Source organism: Schistocerca americana, chromosome 6 (genome assembly GCF_021461395.2).
Source record: "Schistocerca americana isolate TAMUIC-IGC-003095 chromosome 6, iqSchAmer2.1, whole genome shotgun sequence".
Classification (NCBI taxonomy): domain Eukaryota; kingdom Metazoa; phylum Arthropoda; class Insecta; order Orthoptera; family Acrididae; genus Schistocerca; species Schistocerca americana.
The window spans coordinates 458,219,487-458,242,715 of NC_060124.1; the positions used below are offsets into that span (position 1 = coordinate 458,219,487).

The following is a 23,229-nucleotide window of genomic DNA, read 5'->3' on the forward strand; positions in this document are numbered from 1 at the left end:
TTCTGCTGTTATATAACAACCTCTCACCACGTCTCTACAACAACAACAAGTCTACGACTCTACTCAGCTGTTACTTACTTGCCTGGCCGCGCTCTACTCAATAATGCGACCTGTGGAAATCGGAGACTGTGTATCGTTAACATGTTCAGTATGCAGATATACTTTAATGTCAACATCCAGAATAAACTGATAATCTTCATTATATTTCTATTCAAAGATGCACCAAGCGGTAACACACCAAAGAAATGCAATATTCCTATCTTCTATAATGTTTCCCGCTGTGGCTCCCTCTACTGTCATGGAAACTACTGGTTAATGCGTTAACACATCCCCATTTATCCTGGGCCGTCTTCTAGTCAGCATTTTGCAGATATCTCTTCCTTGCAGGTCCTGCGCAGAACCACCTCGTTTCTTATTTTAGCTATCCACCTAACTTTCTACATTTTTATAGCACAACATTTCAAACGCCATAGTTCTCATCTTCCTTCGTTTTGGGATTAATAGCAACATTTCGCAACAGTCTCGACAAATTTTGCCATTTTTCTCTCTGAGAATTGTTAGTTGATAGCCACAGCACAGAAAGGCGCTGGTCATGGAGTAGTTTTTCTGCAGCCTCCGACTTCCTTCCGCTGACGCGAACTGCTGGAATTTGAAATCGAGCCGAATGCCTTTTGCGTCTGTTAGTACTTCAAGATACGAGTACATACGTACACTGAGTTGACGAAAGTCATGGGATATTGGCGGTAGTACCACGTGCGCAAGGCGCAAAAGCGCGGTGCGTCGGCTGAGCTTTCATTTGCGCTCAGGTGATTAACGTGAAAAGGTCTGCGACGGGATTATGGCCGCACAACGGGAATTAACAGACTTTGACATTGTATCTCGAAAATCGTTATTCGACTCCGCATCGTCAAGTGTGCGCCTAGAATACCAAATTTCGGGCATTATTGCTCACCACGGACAGCGCAGTGGCGACTGCCTTCCTGGGTACAGTTATCCGTGCTAAGACAAGCAACACTGCGTGAAATGACAGCAGAAATTAACGTGTGGAGTACGTCGAACTTATCCGTTAGGACAGTGCGACGATATTTGGCGTTGGTGGGCAACGGTATCAGGCGACCGACGCGAGTGCCTTTGCTAGCAGCACGACATCGCCTGCAGCGACTCTTCTGGGCTCTTCACCTTATCGATTGGACCCTAGACGACTAGGGAACCGTGGCCTGGTCAGATGAATCCCAAGTTCAGTTGGTAAGAGCTGATAGTGGGGTTCGAGAGTTGTCAACAAGGAACTGTGCAAGCTACTGGTGGCTCCATAATGGTGTGGACTGCGTTTTCATAGAATGAACTGCGTTCTCTGGCCTAACTTAACCGATTATTGATTGGAAACCGTTACATCTGGCTACTTGGAAATCATATGCAACAATTAAGAGACATTACCTTTCCAAATAATGACCGAATTTTTATGGATGACAATGGGCCACGTCACCGGCCCATAATTGTTCGCGATTAGTTTGAATAGTGTTTTGGAGAATTCGAGGGAATTGTTTTCCTCCCAGATCGCCTGACATGAATCCTCGTACATTTATGGTACATAATCGAGATGTCAGTTCGTGCACAACATCCTGCACCGGCAACACTTTTGCTCTTATGGACGGCTAAAGAGGCAACGTGGCTCAATATTTCTGCAGAGAACTTCAAACGACTTGTTGAGCGAATATTACGTCGAGCAGCTGCACTACGCAGGGAGAAAGGTCAAACACGATATCAGGAGGTATGCCATGACTTTTGTCATCTCATTTGTATGTGCTGAACATTAGTAATTTTTGTGAAAATCCAGAGTCCAAAAATTTCTAACGTTTTACATATCAACTGTATCTGCACCTACGAATGGAAACAGAAGGAATTCAATTCCTTTTCAAGTTACGGAATTTCGTGTAGAATGCAAGGAGGTCGGTGAATGCAAATTGAAATATACTAAACTCCTAATCAACCAGAAGAGCCTCCATGACTAGAGCAATTTCTGGTAGTGTTCCTGTAAGCATTAATTTAATCGCTATCAGTAGTGATTATAAGACCCTTCTAAAAGTTTCATATTCTTATACGACGAAATCCGTATGTGTTCTAGAGTCAACTTTGCACAGAATTTGCTGTTATTGATTTGGACGCTCATACACGTTCGAAAGCTTTTAAACCAATCTTTTCTAAAAACTACCCCGACAATAGCTTTATTCTTTAGGCTGTAAATCCGGCACTGGTGTGCAAATTTGCGATACCGATTCTTAATTTTTTTTTTTGTGCATCGAAAAGCTTTCTGTTGTTGACTTCAATCAGAGCTGGGTCTTTGCTGTGTTTCACATAGTCTGCAGGTGCACACTTCTCCTCTCGCGCTGTCTCGCTCACATGCAGGTCCTGTACGGCATACGTTTCTGGGCAACTATAACCTGTCGACATCAGTGCGAGAGTGATTCTTCTTGTTTTCTTGTCCAGATTACTCAACTCTACTTGTGCCAAATTCACTATTCATGCCGTGTATCTGGTGGTGGATATGACCCAGTTATTGGTTGCCTATTTGGTATTGCCGTCTCTCAGTTTGTTCTTCAACATTTTTCTGGCCCTTTGGGTGTACTCTTTGCTGGCCGCACGTTTTACAAGCCCGCGTCTGATGTTGTGGAAATGCAAAATGTCTAGGTATTTGTAGGCTTCCGGCTGGTACCACACGGCAGCTACTAGATACTATTTTTTCGTCCTACAGTTAGTGTGGAAATATTATTTTATTTAGTTGAGTGCACAACAGGTAGCACCAATGAAGTTATTTCAGCGCAGAGCAGTAGTTTATATCGTATTAAGTTGGCAGACGGCAGTGATTAGTACTGTAGTCATTGAACAACCAGCAGTGACTATTACTGCAGTAAATTGAGCGTGTATTTGTGACTAAAGTGGAGGGTTTTCCGTTTCAGAGGAGCCGCGCGGCTGAGGCTGAGCGTTGGTTCAGGAGGGCGCTGCAGCTGGCTCCGGAAGACCCCAGCGTCCACCAGCACTTCGGTACGTACCTCGGCTTGTCTTAGTGCACTGGAAACACGCTCGCTACTGCTAGTGTCCGCGGTTTTTCATCCAGGACGTTTTGGAATTACAGTCATTATGAGATAAGCTGTTGGGGTTTCGAGAAGAACAGTCAACATTCAAATATTTCACGAATTCATATTTTATGCTAATTCGAATAAAACGTTCCATGTAACATGTGCTCAATTTTTATTCGTTGCAAAGATACGTATACTTAGTGAGAAAAGCTTGCATTTCGCTTGTTACACCAGTTGCTATAGGTTTATTTATTGATTTTTCGGCTATTATGCTATGGTTTAAGTATGACGCGTACGTATTTAAAAATTCTAAGTATGTCGATATAGTATTTCTGTACCGGGGTGTATAAAGGAGACGCTGCTGCTTGTAGAGCATTAGCTGGATTTCTAATACTGTCGGTACTAAGGAGCAGTATCAGCACTTGTTAAGGTAATCATTATAAATATTTTAGCACGCAGCCACTAATGTTAGGAATGTATTCATCAGCAGCTCGTTTTTGGAGTTAAGCTCTCATCATCTCGCTATTTGAATTAATCCTGTATAAACATTGTGCCAGTAATTGAAGCAGTTAGGTTAAATTGATTAAACATTATTAGATAGCTGTGTTCAGAGAAATTCAGGATTGCATAAATAAAAGTCACAAGCGAACCTCCCCATCGCACCCCCCCTCAGATTTAGTTATAAGTTGGCGCAGTGGATAGGCCTTGAAAAACTGAACACAGCTCAATCGAGAAAATAGGAAGAAGTTGTATGGAACTATGAAAAAAATAAGCAAAATATACAAACTGAGTAGTCCATGCGCAAGATAGGCTACATCAAGGAGAGTGTGAGCTCAGGGGCGCCGTGGTCCCGTGGTTAGCGTGAGCAGCTGCGGAGGTCCTTGGTTCAAGTCTTCCCTCGAGTGAAAAGTTTAATTTTTTTATTTTCAGACAGTTATTATCTGTCCGTCAGATGCGAGGTATCTGCGCCATAGTATGGAGACGCTACACCTAAACAAACATCGAAACACACGACGTCAGTCGACTACAGCCCACGGAAGAGACAGTATTCCTGACAACGAGGCTCCCTGGCTGGCAGTTGACTGTTCGCTACTTTGGACGAGAGTGCATTAAATACGTGAGATGTATTCCGCGGGCAATATGAATCCAGCAAAAATAGCTCGCGACTTCAGTAACAAGGTCGATGAATATGTTACGAACTGTAAAGGATCGGAAAGTTCCTTAAGGGATCGAACGATTGTCGAACATTTGTATGATTATTTGCTACATTTGTTGATAAACAGTGCGTGTGGTGATGACGATACCTTGCTGATTGCTGCGGGGCTTTATGTAGCAGATTATGAGATTGTTGACGATCCGTACGAAGAACACGAAGAGGAAATACTGCGACTTCAATCTGATGGTATTTCTTTGGGTTACATGAAGGAAATGCTCCAATACAGGTTACTGTCCAAAGCAATTAAAAGACGCAAATATAGATTATGGAGTGAAGTAGCAAATAAATTTAAGAAATTTAAAGGGATGAAGGAAAAAAGCATAATTAAATATTGCAAAGAAGTCGTGGAATGAGGTACAACCCGAAGAAAGAAGTGAACAGAGACGTCAATGAACGAAGGGACAGATCATAACTTTGCGAAAATAAAGAAAGTAAACTTTTCACTCGAGGGAAGACTTGCACCAAGGATCTCTCATTCCGTAGCTGCTCACGCCAACCACGGGACCACGGTGCTCCTGAGCATACGCTATCCTTGAGGTTGCCTTTCTTTCGCATGGACTACTCAGTTTGTATATTTTGCTTATTTCTTTCATTGTTCCACACAACTTCTTCCTGTTTTCTCGATTGATCTGTGTTCAACTTTTCAAGGACTATCCACTGTGCCAACTTATAACAAAATCTGAGGGGGTGCGATGGAGAGGTTCCCTTGTTAGAAATTAAATTAATAGGATGTGCCTGGAAGATCAGGCGAAATGACTGCATGAAAAATGTGAAGAAATCGAAAAATGAATGATTGTTGGAATGACTGACTCAGCATATAGCAAAATCAAAACAATCTTCAGTACAATTAAAAGCAAGAGTTGTAATATAGATAGTGCAACAGTAATTCCAGTTTTACATGCAAAGGAGAGAGAGGATAGATGGAATTAGTACACTGAGACCTCTATGAGGTGGACAACTTGTCTGATGACGTGATAGAAGAAGAAACAAAAGTCAACAGGGAAGAGATAAGAGATCTAGTATTAGAACCAGAATCTGAAAAATCTTTGGAAGACTTAAGAACGAGTAACGCAGTAGGTATAGATAACGTACTATCTGTATTTCTGAAACTATTGTTGGAAGTGGCAACAAAACGACTATCCACATTGATGTGTAGAATGTATGAGACTGGCGCTATACCACTAGACTTCTGGAAAAACATCGTTCACACAATTCCGAAGACTTCAAGAGCCGACAAGTATGAGAATAATAGCATTATGCGTTTAACAGCTCATGCATCCTAGTCTCTAACAAGAATAATATACGGAAGAATGGAAAAGAAAGCCATGTGTATGTTAGATGAAGACCAGTTTGGCTTTAGAAACGCTAAGGTCACCAGAGAGGCAGTTCTGATGTTGTGGTTCATAATGGAAGCAAGAAAGCAAGAGTAAAGAAAAATGAAGACCAGTTCACAAAATACCTCGACTGGAAAAAACGTTCGATAATGTCAAATGATGCAAGGTGTTCGAAATTCTAGAAAAACAGGGCAAGCTACGGAGAAAGTCGAGTAATATACGAGGGCAGTTCAATAAGTAATGCAACACATTTTTTTCTGAAACAGGGGTTGTTTTATTCAGCATTGAAATACACCAGGTTATTCCCCAATCTTTTAGCTACACAACACTATTTTTCAACGTAATCTCCATTCAATGCTACGGCCTTACGCCACCTTGAAATGAGGGCCTGTATGCCTGCACGGTACCATTCCACTGGTCGATGTCGGAGCCAACGTCGTACTGCATCAATAACTTCTTCATCATCCGCGTAGTGCCTCCCACGGATTGCGTCCTTCATTGGGCCAAACATATGGAAATCCGACGGTGCGAGATCGGGGCTGTAGGGTGCATGAGGAAGAACGGTCCACTGAAGTTTTGTGAGCTCCTCTCGGGTGCGAAGACTTGTGTGAGGTCTTGCGTTGTCATGAAGAAGGAGAAGTTCGTTCTGATTTTTGTGCCTACGAACACGCTGAAGTCGTTTCTTCAATTTCTGAAGAGTAGCACAATACACTTCAGAGTTGATCGTTTGACCCTTCAGCGTCCCAGAAGACTGTAACCATGACTTTACCGGCTGAGGGTATGGCTTTAAACTTTTTCTTGGTAGGGGAGTGGGTGTGGCGCCACTCCATTGATTGCCGTTTTGTTTCAGGTTCGAAGTGATGAACCCATGTTTCATTGCCTGTAACAATCTTTGACAAGAAATTGTCACCCTCAGCCACATGACGAGCAAGCAATTCCGCACAGATGGTTCTCCTTTGCTCTTTATGGTGTTCGGTTAGACAACGAGGGACCCAGCGGGAACAAACCTTTGAATATCCCAACTGGTGAACAATTGTGACAGCACTACCAACAGAGATGTCAAGTTGAGCACTGAGTTGTTTGATGGTGATCCGTCGATCATCTCGAACGAGTGTGTTCGCACACTCCGCCATTGCAGGAGTCACAGCTGTGCACGGCCGGCCCGCACGCGGGAGATCAGACAGTCTTGCTTGACCTTGCGGCGATGATGACACACGCTTTACCCAACGACTCACCGTGCTTTTGTCCACTGCCAGATCACCGTAGACATTCTGCAAGCGCCTATGAATATCTGAGATGCCCTGGTTTTCCGCCAAAAGAAACTCGATCACTGCCCGTTGTTTGCAACACTCATCCGTTACAGACGCCATTTTAACAGCTCCGTACAGCGCTGCCACCTGTCGGAAGTCAATGAAACTATACAAGACGAAGCGGGAATGTTTGAAAATATTCCACAAGAAATTTCCGGTTTTTTCAACCAAAATTGGCCGAGAAAAAAAAAGTGTTGCATTACTTATTGAACTGCCCTCGTACAATGGATGACTGAAAAGTAATGCCTCCACCTTCGTAACTCTTCAACAGTTGGCAGCTTTGGTATGCGGCAGGTACTGGCTTGTTCCGTAGCCTCTTCTCTACAGCTACAGTTGGCGGGAAGCCTTAGCATTGAACGGTTGTGTTGTTACAGTGTTAAGTATGGAACCCTGCGCTGACGGTCGTTCAATGCGCTTTAAGCAATGTGCAGTCATTGAATTCTTGACAGCAGAAGGTGTCACCCCAAAGGAGATTCATCAGAGAATGAAAGCAGTTTATGGTGATTGTGTTGATGTGAGTACTGTGCGTCTTGGGCGAGTAAGTTTAAAAATGCTGAGGCGGGAACATCTGACCTGCGTGGCAAACAAAGAGTTGGACGTCCTGTGACAGCAACCACCGAGTTGCACAAGCAAAGCATTGACAATCGGCATTTCACAGGAACATGTGGGTCATATTATTGCTTTGCTTGCCTATCGGAAGATCTGTGCACGATGGGTACCCCGGATGCTGACCCCTGAAATGAAAGGGCACAGAACTGAAATTTGCCAGGAAGTCTTCTCTACTTAATGAAGGTGACGCCTTTCTCCACTCAGTGTGACAGGAGACAAAACGCGGGTACATCATTACGACGCGGAGACGTTGAGAGAACTGTGAAACTGTGGTTGCGGAAACAGAGTGTCCACTTCTTCCGTGACGGCTTCAGAAAACTTGTTCATCGTTGGCAAAAATGTATCGAATTGGCTGGTGATTATGTGGAAAAGTAAATATTCGTAATTAAAGATCACATTCTCAGGATTATTTATGCGTTTGATTTGTTAAAATATTCCCATCCGAATCCAATTAACGAAGGTGGGCGCATTACTTTTCATTCAACCCTAGTACAATGTTACAAGAACCAAGGGGGAACAATATGACTGGAAGAGCAAGAACGAAGTGCTCGTATTGAAAAATGTGTAAGACAGGGAAGTATCCTTTCACCCCACTGTTCACTCTATACATCGAAGAAACAATAACGAAATTAAAGAAAAGTTTCAAGAATGATCCTAAAATTCATGGCGAAATACTGTCAATGATAAGGTTTCCTGATGACATTACCATCCTGAGTAAAAGTGAAGAAGAATTACCGGGTCTGTTGAAATGAAAGAACAGTCTGATGAGTACAGAACACGGACAGAGAGTAAGTCGAAGGAGGATGAAAGTTATGAGTAATATCAGGAATGATAAAAGAGAGAAAATTGACATCAGAACTGGTGATCACGATGTAGATGAAGTTAAGGAATTCTGCTAATTAGGCGTCAAAATAACCCATGCTGCTTGTAGCAAGGAGAACATAAAAAGCGGACTAGCACAAGCAAAAGGGCATTCCTGGTAAAAAGAAGTTTAGTGGTATGAAACACAGACCTTAATTTGAGGAAGATATGGTAATGAAACACGCACGGTGTGGAAAGAGGAACAGAAGAGAATAGAAACATTTGAGAAGTCGTGTAACAGACGAAAGTTTTAAATTGGGTGAACTTGCAAGGTAAAGAGGTTCTGTGCAGTATCGGCGAGGAAACAAATATTTGGAACACACTGACTAGACTAAGGGATGGATGAAAGGACATCCGTTAAGACAGCGGGGATTAATTTTTAGATACTAGACGGAGCTGTAGAACGTGAAAACTTTGGAGGAAGAGAGGGATTCGAATGCCCCAGTAAGTACAGGGTTATTACAAATGATTGAAGCGATTTCACAGCTCTACAATAACTTTATTATTTGAGATATTTTCACAATGCTTTGCACACACATACAAAAACTCAAAAAGTTTTTTTAGGCATTCACAAATGTTCGATATGTGCCCCTTTAGTGATTCGGCAGACTTCAAGCCGATAATCAAGTTCCTTCCACACTCGGCGCAGCATGTCACCATCAATGAGTTCGAAACGGTAAGGCTTCTGCTTTAGCCTTTTCCGTAAGATTTTCCAAACCGTCGGCTGTGGTACGTTTAGCTCCCTGCTTGCTTTATTCGTCGACTTCTGCGGGCTACGCGTGAAACTTGCCCGCACGCGTTCAACCGTTTCTTCGCTCACTGCAGGGCGACCCGTTGATTTCCCCTTACAGAGGCATCCAGAAGCTTTAAACTGCGCATACCATCGCCGAATGGAGTTAGCAGTTGGTGTATCTTTGTTGAACTTCGTCCTGAAGTGTCGTTGCACTGTTATGACTGACTGATGTGAGTGCATTTCAAGCACGACATACGCTTTCTCGTCTCCTGTCGCCATTTTGTCTCACTGCGCTCTCGAGCGCTCTGGCGGCAGAAACTTGAAGTGCGGCTTCAGCCGAACAAAACTTTATGAGTTTTTCTACGTATCTGTAGTGTGTCGTGACCATATGTCAATGAATGGAGCTACAGTGAATTTATGAAATCGCTTCAATCATTTGTAATAGCCCTGTATTTGAGGATGTCGGTTACTCGTGCTGAAAAGTTCGGCCCTGGGGATGAATACGTGGCGGACCCTATCAAATCAGTCAGATGACTGATAACTAAAAAAAGAAAAAAAATAACCACAACTAGCAGTAAACAATGGATTACGATGCAGAGCTGGTAAATAGTCTTATCCATAGAGGCAAGAAGAAGCGGAAAGACGAAACAGCAAGCGATAAGGGGATCACCACTATACCAGATTTTGGAAAAAAAATTCTGCCATACAACATCGAGTTTTCGATCATGGCAAAAACGTAATGATATATATAGTTAGAGCATGAAGTCGAATAAGCAAATCTGAACAGGAAGGTATTTGTAAAGTACATTGTGTGAAGCAAATTATACATGACACACAAGTAGGCAATTTGTAGCAAGATATACGGCCCTTGCAGACGCTTTTAGAATGGGCAACTGCGGCAGAGGGGTGATTTTCAACTACATGTATGAGATTAGTCACCACTTGAAAGGCGCAGAAGAGAGCTTAATGGTGGTACATATAGATAAGGAAGGAGGGTAAACTGAGCCGGCCGCAGTGGCCGAGCGGTTCTAGGTGCTTCAGTCTGGAACCGCGCGACTGCTCCGGTCGCAGGTTCGAATCCTGCCTTGGGCATGGATGTGTGTGATGTCCTTAGGTTAGTTAGCTGTAAGTATTTCTAAGTTCTGGGGGACTGATGACCTCAGATGTTAAGTCCCATAGTGATCAGAACCATTTGAACTTTTTTTTAATTTTATTTTAGGGCAAACTCAACCGACGAACTTGAAATAGCAATCCAACGGTGTGTAATGTAATTAATATTCATAATGGCGTGAACGGTAATGCTCTCTTCAATGGTTATTCGAATATTTTTAAGGATGACGTTACAGTGATAAATATGAACTATTTTGCACAGATAATCACTGACATTGTATGTCTCCACGTCCGTGGCTCTGTCCAATCTATCAGAGCCATACACATGTTCCAGCAGAGCACATGAACGCGGTTGATGTGACCTTTGTTCACCACTTTACGAAGTAAACGTTTTGGTGGATGAGCAGTAACATGGATAAGAGGAGCAGATAGTCTGGTGCTGCCATTTTTAAAGCAAGACAAGGACTTCATTTTCAAAAATATTTGTTTTTACACTTTGAGCTTGTGTGCTTTTGAAAGGCCTGTTTAACTTAGACTGCTCAATAATGGGAGATTGACTAATATTAGTGGTTGCATTCTGAAATACCCGTACAGATGATTTAAAAATACCAGATTTTTTTATTTAAGACTTTTTACACAAGTTTTCAGTAAACTATATAATACTGGTGCAGGCTTGTCTCTTATGAACGTACAAATGAACATAGTGTGGATGAAATAGAAGACATTCAGTTGGTACAACGTAGTACTTCAACAAGCACTCACAGAATTTCTACATGTATCGGTGTTCCGCAACAATGTGACAGACATTAAGCATGCAATGTCTCTATCTATATCATTTACAGCTAGATGGAGGTGAAGGTAACCGAGTGAAATTTTGTAGCAGGCTAGTTTGCAAATCGGCGAATAATACCATTACAGCTGTTTGCTAATGAAGCCACATTCATTTGTGAGGATATCAATAAGAATCATAGCTCAGGTCGGTGGCCCGACTAAAACCCACCTCCGTGGAACGCTGCCCTGAAAATTCTCCATATGATGAACCGACAGAAATAGTCATCTTCCAGGCTATGAGTGTCCCAAGATCTTACCTGGTTACTTTTTGATCGTTGGGATTATGAATAGCGCTGTTCGTATGGAAGAAGGCAGAGACGCCCTTACAAGATCTACATGTGGTGTTTTACGACAATTCCGAAGTGCAATGAAGTCGTAGACGTGAATTTCGAAAATCAACTTTGAACCCAATCATTTGGTTGACACCTTGACTAAGTATTTTTTTGAGTTACATTCGAACAGCTGTGTCTCTGTAAAACAATAAAAACTGGACACATGTTATATGGAATGTTATATTTAAACTGATTTATTTTACCACCTCCTAAAATGTTTACTATCCCTGAAACACGTGTGTGTGTGTGTGTGTGTGTGTGTGTGTGTTTGTGTGTCACTACCACTCATAAGTAGTGACAAATAAGCCCTGAATACTTTCATGATATGCAGAACGTATACTTGTATTTCAAATGTTCAACGGAACAAACTTAGTGACATGATCTGACTCGTGTAGTGACTAGAAAGTAGTCACACAATATACACTTTCATAAATTCAGCGCGACGAAGAGAAATGGGATCCTCAATCTATCATAATTGTAAGTAACACATGATGACAGCAGTTCGTAGCTGCAAAAGTTTAAGCATGTGTTAGCTTTCTGCTTGTGGTGCCCAGCTGTGGAATGGGGCTGTCTCCCAACTTGTGCACACATAAATTCAGAATGCCGAAAATAATTAATTAATTAGTGGAATCATGTAAAAGCCATAGCTGCCTGTGTACATAACATTGTAACAGTTAAGTGAGGCTACACAACACGACGCCTCACAGCCGCACTATAGTATACGCCGATCCACCAACTTATTATCAGCGCCTGAAACCGAATTAGCATGCAAAGAAATTCTCCTTAACATTGCTCATTATTCTCGGTGGCAAGTCCGTTGTTGAGCGGCTATTAATCGAAATGACTGTAACTCACATTAGTTACGTACGGAAGACAACAAGATGGTGCCCAGCAAGAGTGGCAGTTTCAAGTACATGAAATACGACAACGTATAAGGTTTTCGATTAAATGAATTCGTAAAAAGTGAGTTTAACAAGGAATGTATTGATAATATATTGATTTAGATAGAAGAGAAAAATTTTACAGCCCAAAAGTGATATTTCAAAATACATTTCCAAGATTCAACTTTGAAGCCAAAGTAACATCTTCTAAAATACGTGATCCGTTTCCGTGAATAATTTAGTTTTACACTTCAGGAGAGGTTCACATCTTTGAATCCATAATAGCTTAGAGTGAAGTAAATCAGTAAGTGATAAAATAACCAGCTTCCAAATAGCTGATGACAGCAACCTATGAGCGCTTATTAAAGTGTGTGGAAACACGTGTCTGGGTAGCGACGCTCGGAGTGATACGAGCAAACATTCCCGCTCCAACGCCGCCACTAAAACTTCCTTTCATCACAGTAGCTAAATTTAGTTGGTCTGACACGATAGCTTATGCAGTGAAGAGTCTGCTAAACAGTGTGGACCTCTGTCAGCAAAAGCATCTTCCTCCTTAACGTCAGAATACAGCACAAAGTGCCTCTTCGACCAAGTCCGAACAACAAGTGCCCAAGAATTGATGGCGTACTACTCTTAAACGAGAAGGAAGACATGTCTATACCCTCGAACGGATACTATAGGTCCAGAGCAAACTGACTCGCCAAAGACCTAAAATGATCTATCAAACACAGTGGTTCCTAAACAGCTTATATCGATAGATCTAAATCGTTTATAGACAATTCTTACAGATTATAGCAAGTATAAGCATTACTATTCACATTAAAGGCCAAACATACTGTTCGGAAATGGAAGTGCTGTGTAAACAGACTCATTGCAATGTCAACCTACATTTACAATGGTTAGAAACTTTCTTCCACTGACGGTTTCTCAGAGTCTGTTATTGACTTCTGCGTTGTGCTGAATTACATGCGTCTTATTTCTGAAACACGTTCTTAATGGTATGGTAAGTACTTCACTTTTGTTAACTTCTGTTAATCAGTTTATAACATACCAGCATCGACCCTTCAGTATAGTCTCACAGTGTAGTTAGCAGCTTTCCTTAATCTTGTGTACACTGCCAAATTTCAGTGTTACACAAACCTCTCCTTCTTAGCAACGTTTATCACTCTCGCCTTAATTTTTTTCTCTCCTTCTATTAAATAGTGTGTTCAGTCTACTATCCTGCCACATCTTTTGTATTTTTGGCTATATAGTTAGCAATATTTTTTTACAAAGATGATGTTGGCTATAAATTTTGTGACGTGAGACCCGTTCTCTGAACAAAATATGCACAAATGTCTTTAACCAAATTCTTAATATTACTTGATACATGTAATGTAGTTACTTGTAACTGAGTTCGTAAACCTCTGTGATTTAAAAGAAAAGTTTTCTCTTCATTTTGCAACACGAATTTCAAAATCATAATTCTGTTTGTAATACACTTATGTTCTGTGATAACTTTATCCTTCGTAGATTTTCAAGTAGGGTTAATAGAGCGCCTACCATCTCGAAATGTGTTGTGTGATTCAGTTTCAGGAAGAGAAAATACTTTTTCTTTCTTCAGTGCTGTTTTGTGAATACCTTCCCACTTTCAAATGTGCTATTAACTGCAAAGATTGTTAGTCAGCAATTGGTTAATATTCCCAGTTACACAGATTCTTATAAGGTGTGGCTGTGTGCATCTAACACATAATTACAATTACTCTTTCGTGAAGTGATTAACCTTCTGTAATAGTAGCTAAGTCCTAAAATATGTCAAACATGTTGTAGACTTACATATCGGAATTTTTCGAGTTGTTGATATGGCAAAAGCAGTAGAATATAAAACTTTTAGCTGGCCTGCAAAATGGATGTTTAGTTCAAATTTTGGTCAACATGTGCACAATTGGTTAATAGGATCCGGAAACTAATTATTATTGGTTTTGGTCACGGTACTGTAATCTTTATGTTAGTCGCAAAATGGATCAGTTTTGCCTCGTGACTGATTTAAATTTTGTGGATCACCTCGACAGAATAAGGAATTGACCAAGTATCTAACTCTGTGGAATGGCAATTTCAATTCCTCACTGGTTTTTGAATGACTGCTGCGCCTGTGTGTTTACTGAGTGAAAAGCCTAGTATAGCTATCGACATCCATCATTTCAGTTACTAACTAAACCAAATTGACCCAGTATCGAATCATGTGGAATGACACTTGCTATCTCTCCTAATTTTTAAGATGACTGAAGTATCTGTGTCTAAGCTTATTGAAAATTCTAGTATAAATATCGACATCCTCGTTGTTATTTTTTAACTGAAGCAGTCATGGGCTGATTTTAGGACTGTAAGGAATAACACTGATGTACACCCTTCATAACGCTGAAGTTTCCAACTGAACTATTTTGTACGCTTTGACGACTTTCATCCATACAACCATCAGTCACTTCCATCATTAAATTATGTGGCTTCTGTTAAGTACTGAGCCCAGGTATGTCTGCAACATCTTCCTCCGTTATAAAAGGACATAGCCAATATTCAGCCGGTTGATTCCGATTTTCCTCAGGTCTGGTGGTCATTCTCGTGGTCTCTCTCCGTCTTGGAAGGCACCGCCTTTGTCCCTCTGGCAATGTGACCGGCCCTTGCTGTTTCATAGCGGCTGTTCTCTTTAGGATACCTCTGACGTCAGTGACTGATCTAATGTTTTCTAACCTATTTTGTCTTTCCTAGTAAATTCCAACATAGACCTCTACAAGCCTCTTTGTGCAGTTTTGAAGTTCCCAACTCGTATATTCCTCATGCGTCCAGGAATCACAGCTGTAAATCGGGAAAGACACGTTAAGGAAAAAAAAAGTTTTTTTCAGTTCTAGTGCAATGTTTTACTTCAAGACAGCGGATTGACTCCCAAATATGGCACAGCTCAGCCTGATACATCGAAAAATTTTAGATATTATTCCTCCCGTCGTATTTACAAGCTGGAAAATGTGTATGTGCTCTCTGAAGTATCCAGTAGTGTGTTTTTGAGTTGTTTCTACCATGTTCTATTTTGTAACATAAAATTTGTATTGTTTTATGTTTTATTTATTTATTTTATTTATTTATTTGTATTGTTTTATGTTCAGTCCCACTGTCTGACTTTCCCGATGCGACATCTGATACGGACATTTCCAGTTCTTCAAAATCATTTCCAACAGTACATCTCAAAGTTTCTTGCCGTTGATTCTAGTTCCTTCATTTTCCCAGTTCAATACTGACATTGTCATCTTCGGGACGGCAGTGAGTATCTTGGGACGGATATGGTCCCATTGTTTGACTCTTCTGTGAATTGGAAACTCTTCAATTGGTTCTCTGACACTAAGAAAAGCTAAGTTTCGAGAACATACCTTCACCGAAGAGTCAAGCAGTATATTGCTCCCTCCTACGTATATCTTGCGAAGAGACCATGAGGATAAAATCAGAGAGATTAGAGCCCACACAGAAGCATACCGACAATCCTTCTTTCCACGAACAATACGAGACTGGAATAGAAGGGAGAACCGTTAGAGGTACTCAGGGTACCCTCCGCCACACACCGTCAGGTGGCTTGCGGAGTATGAATGTAGATGTAGATGTAGATGTTACTGGATTTTAATATAGGCCACCTCCACCTCCAGCTCACGTAAGGCTTGGACGACTGCATGGTGATTAACTGAAACAAAAGCCTTTTCAAAATGTACAGAGGCTATACAGTGAAGGGTCCGACATTCATTTGCTGAGCATGTTACTTCCCTGAGAACAATAATACGGTTTGGTGTGCTAAAGCTGTTGCGGAATCCATTCTGTCCAATAGGCTGAGCTGCGTCGTGGACGGGACTGACACGATTTAATAATATTCTCGTAAAAGCTTTGCACAAAAGGCAGATTGTAGCTAAGGGAAGACAATTCTTTATGTCGTGAATGCTTCCTCTCTTGTAGAGCACTATTACAATTGTGCTGTGTCGTCCGAACAAGACACAGTCAGGGCAGCACCACAGGCGGAAAGATGCCAGCTGGTGCCAGTGACATAGAGACTCGCCACTTAGCTGGGCGGGGTAACCGCGCAGTCTGAGGCGTCACGGTCCCAACGGCTTCCCCCGTCGGAGATTCGAGTCCTCCCTCGGGCATGGGTGTGTGTGTGTTGTCTATAGTTTAAGTTAGTTTAAGTGGGGTAGGACGTCAAACGGGCCGACTTGGAGCAGGAGAGGCACCACAGGACATTTTAACTTCCACTGTCTATACTTTTACAATAAGTTCATAAAACTTTGTCAGCATCACCAGGAAGAATTCAAGATTCACACTCGTAGCAGCGGAAGTTCAAAAACATAACAAAATAATTTTTTTACATGTGAAATTTCATCATTTTTTCACTTACTATTGGCTGCATTTGTTGCTATAGGTACACTTTTCTTCATAAGTAAGAGAGACTGTTCGATGAATTTTGCACAGCATACAAACCATACTTACAGGGGTCCGAAACTCGAGAATCTATTTAATTTATGAAAAAATGAATGAGCTGTTACGTTTTAAACTTTACGTTTAGAAAAAAATCAAATTTTGTAATTAATTATCTCAATTTTTAGCACAGTTTTTAATATATTTGGAAAATTCTAGAGTTTCATACATCTGGAAGTAAGGTTTGTATGCTGTGCAAAACTCATCAAAGAATCTCTCTTACTTGTGAAGAAAAATGTACCTATAGCATCAAATGCAGCCAACAGTAAGTGAAAAAATGATGAAATTTCGTATCAAAAAAAATTTATTTTGTTATGTTTTTGCACTTCCACTGCTATGAGTGTGAATCCTGAATCGTTCCTGGTCCTTTGTAAAAGTATAGACAGAAGAAAATAAAATGTCCTGTGGTGCCTCTCCTGCTCCAAGTCGGCCCAATTGACGTCCTACCCCCCTTAAGTTAGATTAAGTAGTGTGTAAGCTTAGCGACCGATTACCTAAGCAGTTTGGTCCCGTAAGACCTTACCACAAATTTACAAATTTTACTCGCCACTTGCACGAGTTCCACGGGCGCCATGGGTGGCGCTGAGGATGAAGACGTCGACTTCGCCTTGGCCAATTGCCGGACGAGTACAATCCGCCAATGACCGGACGTCAACGGACAGAAGCTACTCGGAAAATAAAAGAGTAGCTCTCGCCCAGTTGGTTACAGATCATCGTCCAGTGCTGACGTAGACAGGGAACATCGTTCAGTGAAGTCTTAGAAATGAGCAGAATTTTTAACAAGTGCTCGCAAGTTTCTTATTTCATCATATGTATTTCAGTATTTTCGAGTATCTCATTTCATATCAACGAGCTGACTGTTTCCTCTAGCTGATCCTCCTTGATACACAAAACGGGTTAGAACACTGTTGCAGGAACAACGAAACAATCATGACAAATTTAAACAGACGCAAAATCCCCAAGATTGGCGATCTTTTACAGAAGCTCTAAATTTAGCGCGGACTTCAATGCGAGATGCTTATAAAAGATTCCACAACGAAACTTTGTCTCGAAACCTGGCAGAAAATCCAAAACGATTCTGGTCGTATGTGAAGTATGTTAGCGGCAAGAAAAAATCAATGCCTTCTCTGCGCGATAGCAATGGAGACACTATCAAAGACAGTGCTGCCAAAGCAGAGTTACTGTACACAGCCTTCCGAAATGCCTCCACAAAAGAAGACGAAGTAAACATTCCAGAATTCGAATCGAGAGTAACGTAGAAGTAAATATCCTCGGAGTAGTGAAGCAACTTAAATCACTTAATAAAAGCAAGTCTTCTGGTCCAGACTGTATACCAATTAGGTTCCTTTCGGAGTATGCTGATGCATTAGCTCCATTCTTAAGAATCATATACTACCGTTCGCTCGACGAAAGATCCGTACCCAAGGACTGGAAAGGTGCACAGGTCACACCAATATTCAAGAAAGGTAGTAGGAGTAATCCACTAGATTACAGGCCGATATAGTTAACGTCGATATGCAGCAGGATTTTAGATCATATACTGTGTTCGAACGTAATGAATTACTTCGAAGGAAACGGTCTATTGACACACAGTCAACAAGGGTTTAGAAAACGTCGTTCTTGCGAACCACAATTAGCTCTTTATTCACATGAAGTGCTGAGTGCTATTGACAAGGGATTTCAGATCGATTCCGTACTTGTGGACTTCCGGAAGGCTTTTGACACTGTACCACACAAGCAGCTCGTAGTGAAATTGCCTGCTTATGGAATATCGTCTCAGTGCTGTGACTGGATCTGTGATTTCCTGTCAGAGAGCTCACAGTTCGTTGTAATTGACGGAAAGTCATCGAGTAAAACAGAAGTGATTTCTGGCGTTCCTCAAGGTAATGTTATAGGCCCTTTGCTGTTCCTTATCTATATAAACGACTTGGGAGACAATCTGAGCAGCCGTCTTCGGTTGTTTGCTGATGACGCTGTCGTTTAACGACTAATAAAGGCATCAGAAGTTCAAAACAAATTGCAAACCGATTTAGAAGAAATATCGAGATCGTGCGTAAAGTGGCAGTGGACCTTAAATAACGAAAAGTGTGAGGTCATCCACATGAGTGCTAAAAAGAACGCGTTAAACTTAGGTTACACGATAAGTCAGTCTAATATGGAAGCCGTAAATTCAACTAAATACCTAGGAATTGCAATTACGAACAATTTAAATTGGAAGGAACACACAGAAAATGTTGTGGGGAAGGCTAATCAAAGACTGCGTTTCATTGGCAGGACACTTTGAAAATGTAACAGACCTACTAAAGAGACTGCCTATACTTGTCCGTCCTCTTTTAGAATACTGTTGCGCGCTGTGGGATCCTCACCAGATAGAACTGACTGAGTACATCGAAAACGTTCAAAGAAAGGCAGCACGTTTTGTATTATCGCGAAATATGGGAGAGTGGGTCACAGAAATGATACAGGATTTGGGATGGACATCACTAAAAGAGAGGCGTTTTTCGTCGCGACGGAATATTCTCACAAAATTCCAATCACCAACTTTCTCCTCCGAATGCGAAAATATTTTGTTGACACCGACTTACATAGGTAGGAATAGAATTGGAAGGAGAATCAGCGTTTGTCCCTTTGGACAGGCTAGCCTGTCCAAAGGGACAAACGAGAGGTACAGCATCATGTCGGTTAAATATGATGACAAAATTCCAGAATGAGATTTTCACTCTGCAGCGGAAGTTTGATAACAAAATTGTTTATCCACACCTACAAACTTTTTTGTAATGAACATTGTGTTTCACGGTATTTTAATTATTGCGTAATGGCATTTTGGTACTATTACTATTTTTTATATATTTGACTCCTTAGCCTTAAAGTAACATTTTACGTAAATCACGAACGTAGTACTTCTAACTTCCCACGCCAGATGGTGGGTATTACGTTTTTTAAAAAAACCTGTGTTATACCTCATTTCATGTTATTCATATATTATTCTTTTTCATTGTCATTTTCTCTTTTACTTGTCCTGCACTCTGACAACTTATTATCGATCTGTTTTATGTTTTGTAAGTTGGTTTTTTCAAAAAACAATACGCCAATGTATTTTAGATCATTCCTACCGCCTTCGTCTGATATGTGTTTTACGTACATTTTAAATTTGAATTACTTCATCATTCACAAATGCACAAGAGTTATTTTGTATTAATATCTTGCAAAACCAGTAATATTAAGTCTTCACTTTACACATGTCACATAGAGGGCGTTCCAAGCCTAGTCACACCGAGGAATGCTGAACAGGTGCATGTAAACAGCGGCCTCAGTATATGTGATCGCTCTAAGCCTGTTGATACCAGTGCCTACCAATTTTAATTGTATAGTACAGGTATGTTCCTACATACTGTTATGTTCATACGCACGTGTAGTTGTGATTTCTTGTTTTATACTCTCTGATCGTTATGTAAAATTTTTAACTTCTAGCACTGAGGATGGTCACTCCGCCTTGCCTTCGGTATAAGCCTCCCGTCCCTCTATGACCTCATTTCTTTCCCCCATCTGCTCCTATTCCTCGAACATATCCGCATCCTCTACACCTCCCGCCGCCTTGATCCCCCTCACCGCCTGGTTGCTCCTCTCCTCTCTCATTCCCTCCCCCTGCCACGCCTTTACTGTTGTGTCCCTCCTACCCTCCATCTCTACACCCTTCATCTCCTTTCCTAAGGTGGCTTCCATCAACTCCCCCTCCCAGATGATGCCCTCTCTCCCTCCATTTATCCCTCCTATCAACTCTGATCCTCACTCCCCCTCCTTTCCTCTGTCCTTTTCCCGGACTCCCTTCCCCCTCCTTCCATCCTCTTTTTTCCCCACCTCCCCTCTCTCTTCCCCCTTCTCTCCCCCGAGTCCTTTGCATTTCCCTCCTCTGTCTCTTCTCATTCCCTCTCACGTCTGCCCTGCCCCTCTCCCCCCCTCCCTTATGAGTCCTCTCTCTCCTTGGCTCCCCCCCCCCTTTCGTTTTTTCCTCCTTGTTTTTCCCCCTCCTCCAGGTCCCCCCCCCCCCCTTCATCTGCTTTTGGCTCGGGAGTGTCATCTTTGTGCCGTCACTTTCGTGCAGTGTTTTACAGTGAGTGTTTTACAGTGAGTGTTCCGTGTTGTGTCTTTTGGGAAGTGTTGCGAACGGCCATCATACTGTCGCTGGGTGTGATTTTTTTATCTCTTGCGAACAGAAACCAGACTGTCGCCATGTTTTTTAATTGTGTGTCTACTATGTTACTTGTCTGATTCCTGTGTATTTTATTAACATTGCCAACCCCTTTTTGCTTTCTGTTTTAACTTTCCGCATTTTTTTCGCCATTTTACACTTTAAGTCACTGTTTTATCGCCTGTTTTTCTTGTTCCTTTTCTTCTTCCGTTTTTTTAAAAAAAGCCTCTAGGCTGTAGAACAGCGTACTAATCTGCTGCCAGCCCGCCCCCTTTGGGGGGAATTGAAAATCAATAAAGAAAAAAAAAGTCACTAAGTGACCGAAAATCGATTTTGCGGATAATAAAAACAAAAAAATACGACCAATGCTGATTCTCCTTCCAGTTCTATCCACTATTTGGTCGTGGTGCACGGAACACCCCAAGGAGTCGTCAATCTATAGGTAGGAATGATCACAAAGATAAAATAAGGGAAATCAGAGTTCGTACGGAAAGATATAGGTGTTCATTCTTCCCGCGCGCTATACGAGACTGGAATAATAGAGAATTGTGAAGGTGGTTCGATGAACCCTATGCCAGGCACTTAAATGTGATTTGCAGAGCTTGCATGTAGATGTAGATGTAGAACCAGCATAAAGTGTCGAGATATTCTTCATTTCCTCGCTACAAGTGCTACGCAGATTCCCTTTGGCCGAGCCGCCACTGCAGCGGTTTTGTTGTTGTGGCAGGCCAGTTCCTGTCGGGCCAGCAGCGGCACGCGGAGGCGGCTCTGCGCTTCGAGGCGGCGGCCGACCTGCTGCCCTCGCGGCTCGACCTCGCGCTGGCCGCCGCCTCCTCGCTGCGGGTGGCCGGACTCACCGGCCGCGCAGAGCGCTTCTACCGCCGCGCCGTCCAGCTGCGGCCGCAGGTAACCAATAAACACTCTTGTTTCTCGCTGTGTCTACACGGTACGACCAGGCGCTTGTTTGCAGTTGTTCTGTTGTATGACACAGCACATAAGACATCCAGTTTATTGCTGACTGGATAGATTGTCCTAAAACAGGAAGCCAGCCCTCACATTAGTTGATATTTCTATTTCCAAAAGTAAGATGTGGAGATATATAAAACTGTAATCAATATCAACATACCGGGTGATCAAAAAGTTTGTATAGATTTGAAAATTGAATAAATCACGGAATAATGTAGATAGAGAGATACAAAGGCATGGGTTTTTATCAGAACCAAAAAAAAATACAAACGTTCAAATAATGTCCGACAGACGGCGCTTCATCTCATCAGAATACCAATAATTAGCATAACAAAGTAAGAGAAAGCAAAGATGATGTTCTTTACAGGAAATGCTGATTATGTCCACCATCATTCCTCAACAATAGCTGTAGTCGAGGAATAATGTTGTGAACAGCACTGTAAAGCATGTCCGGAGTTATGGTGAGGCAGTGGCGTCGGATGTTGTCTTTCAGCGTCCCTAGAGACATCGGTCGATCACGATACACTTACGACTTCAGGCAACCCCAAAGCCAATAATCGCACGGACTGAGGTCTGGGCACCTGGGAGGCAAAGCAGGACGAAAGTGGCGGCTGCGCACACGATCATCACCAAACGAAGCGCGCACGAGATGTTTCACGCGTCTAACAATATGGGGTGGAGCGCCTGGTTCTAATAATACCCCATGTCTTTCCAAGCATGTGTGTCAATTTTTAAGCTCTATCTCCATTATTCCATGGTTTATTAAGTTTTCAAATTTATACTGACTTTTTGATCACCCGGTATGTAACTAGCCTTTACCCTGTTGAGATCCGCTGCTATAGCCGCAGGGCAGGACAATAGTTCAATTTGTGGAACGGGGCCAAAATGAGTGGGCATCACTTGCACTCGAACATACTACTTTATTCATTTGACAAACATTACAAGAGTAAAGAAAACATTAAGAACAGAGCAAGCCAAACATTAATGTTAGATCTTAATTCCCGGCTAAATTCGCCATTCAATCTCACACCTCAAGGGCGAAACTTTAATTTAAAACCGGCTGAAGGCCAATAACTTAAGACTCAAAAACATGAATTTGAATTTAAAAGGGAGAAGGCCTTATCGTTTATTAGGCTGAAGGGCCAAACAATCTCACGCCTTGAGGGAAAAACCACTTCATTTTAAAATCAGCTAGAAGCCATACATAAATAAACAACAAGGACAAATAAGAAAAGGCAGCACATCAAACGGCGCTCAGAAGTTTCCCACGGGTCGGCCTAGAATTCAAACACTAACGC

The 23,229-nt window shown here is 41.9% G+C and overlaps 1 protein-coding gene across 1 annotated transcript in view; it reads left to right on the plus strand.

Moving 5' to 3' along the window:
* LOC124620207 (protein O-mannosyl-transferase TMTC2-like) overlaps positions 1–23,229 on the plus strand; it is a 107,942-nt gene that overhangs the window by 50,070 nt on the left and 34,643 nt on the right. Inside the window, exons 3-4 of the mRNA XM_047146875.1 lie at positions 2,955–3,039; positions 21,693–21,871. Coding sequence (XP_047002831.1) covers positions 2,955–3,039; positions 21,693–21,871 — 264 coding nt within the window. The remainder of the gene's footprint in view (positions 1–2,954; positions 3,040–21,692; positions 21,872–23,229) is intronic.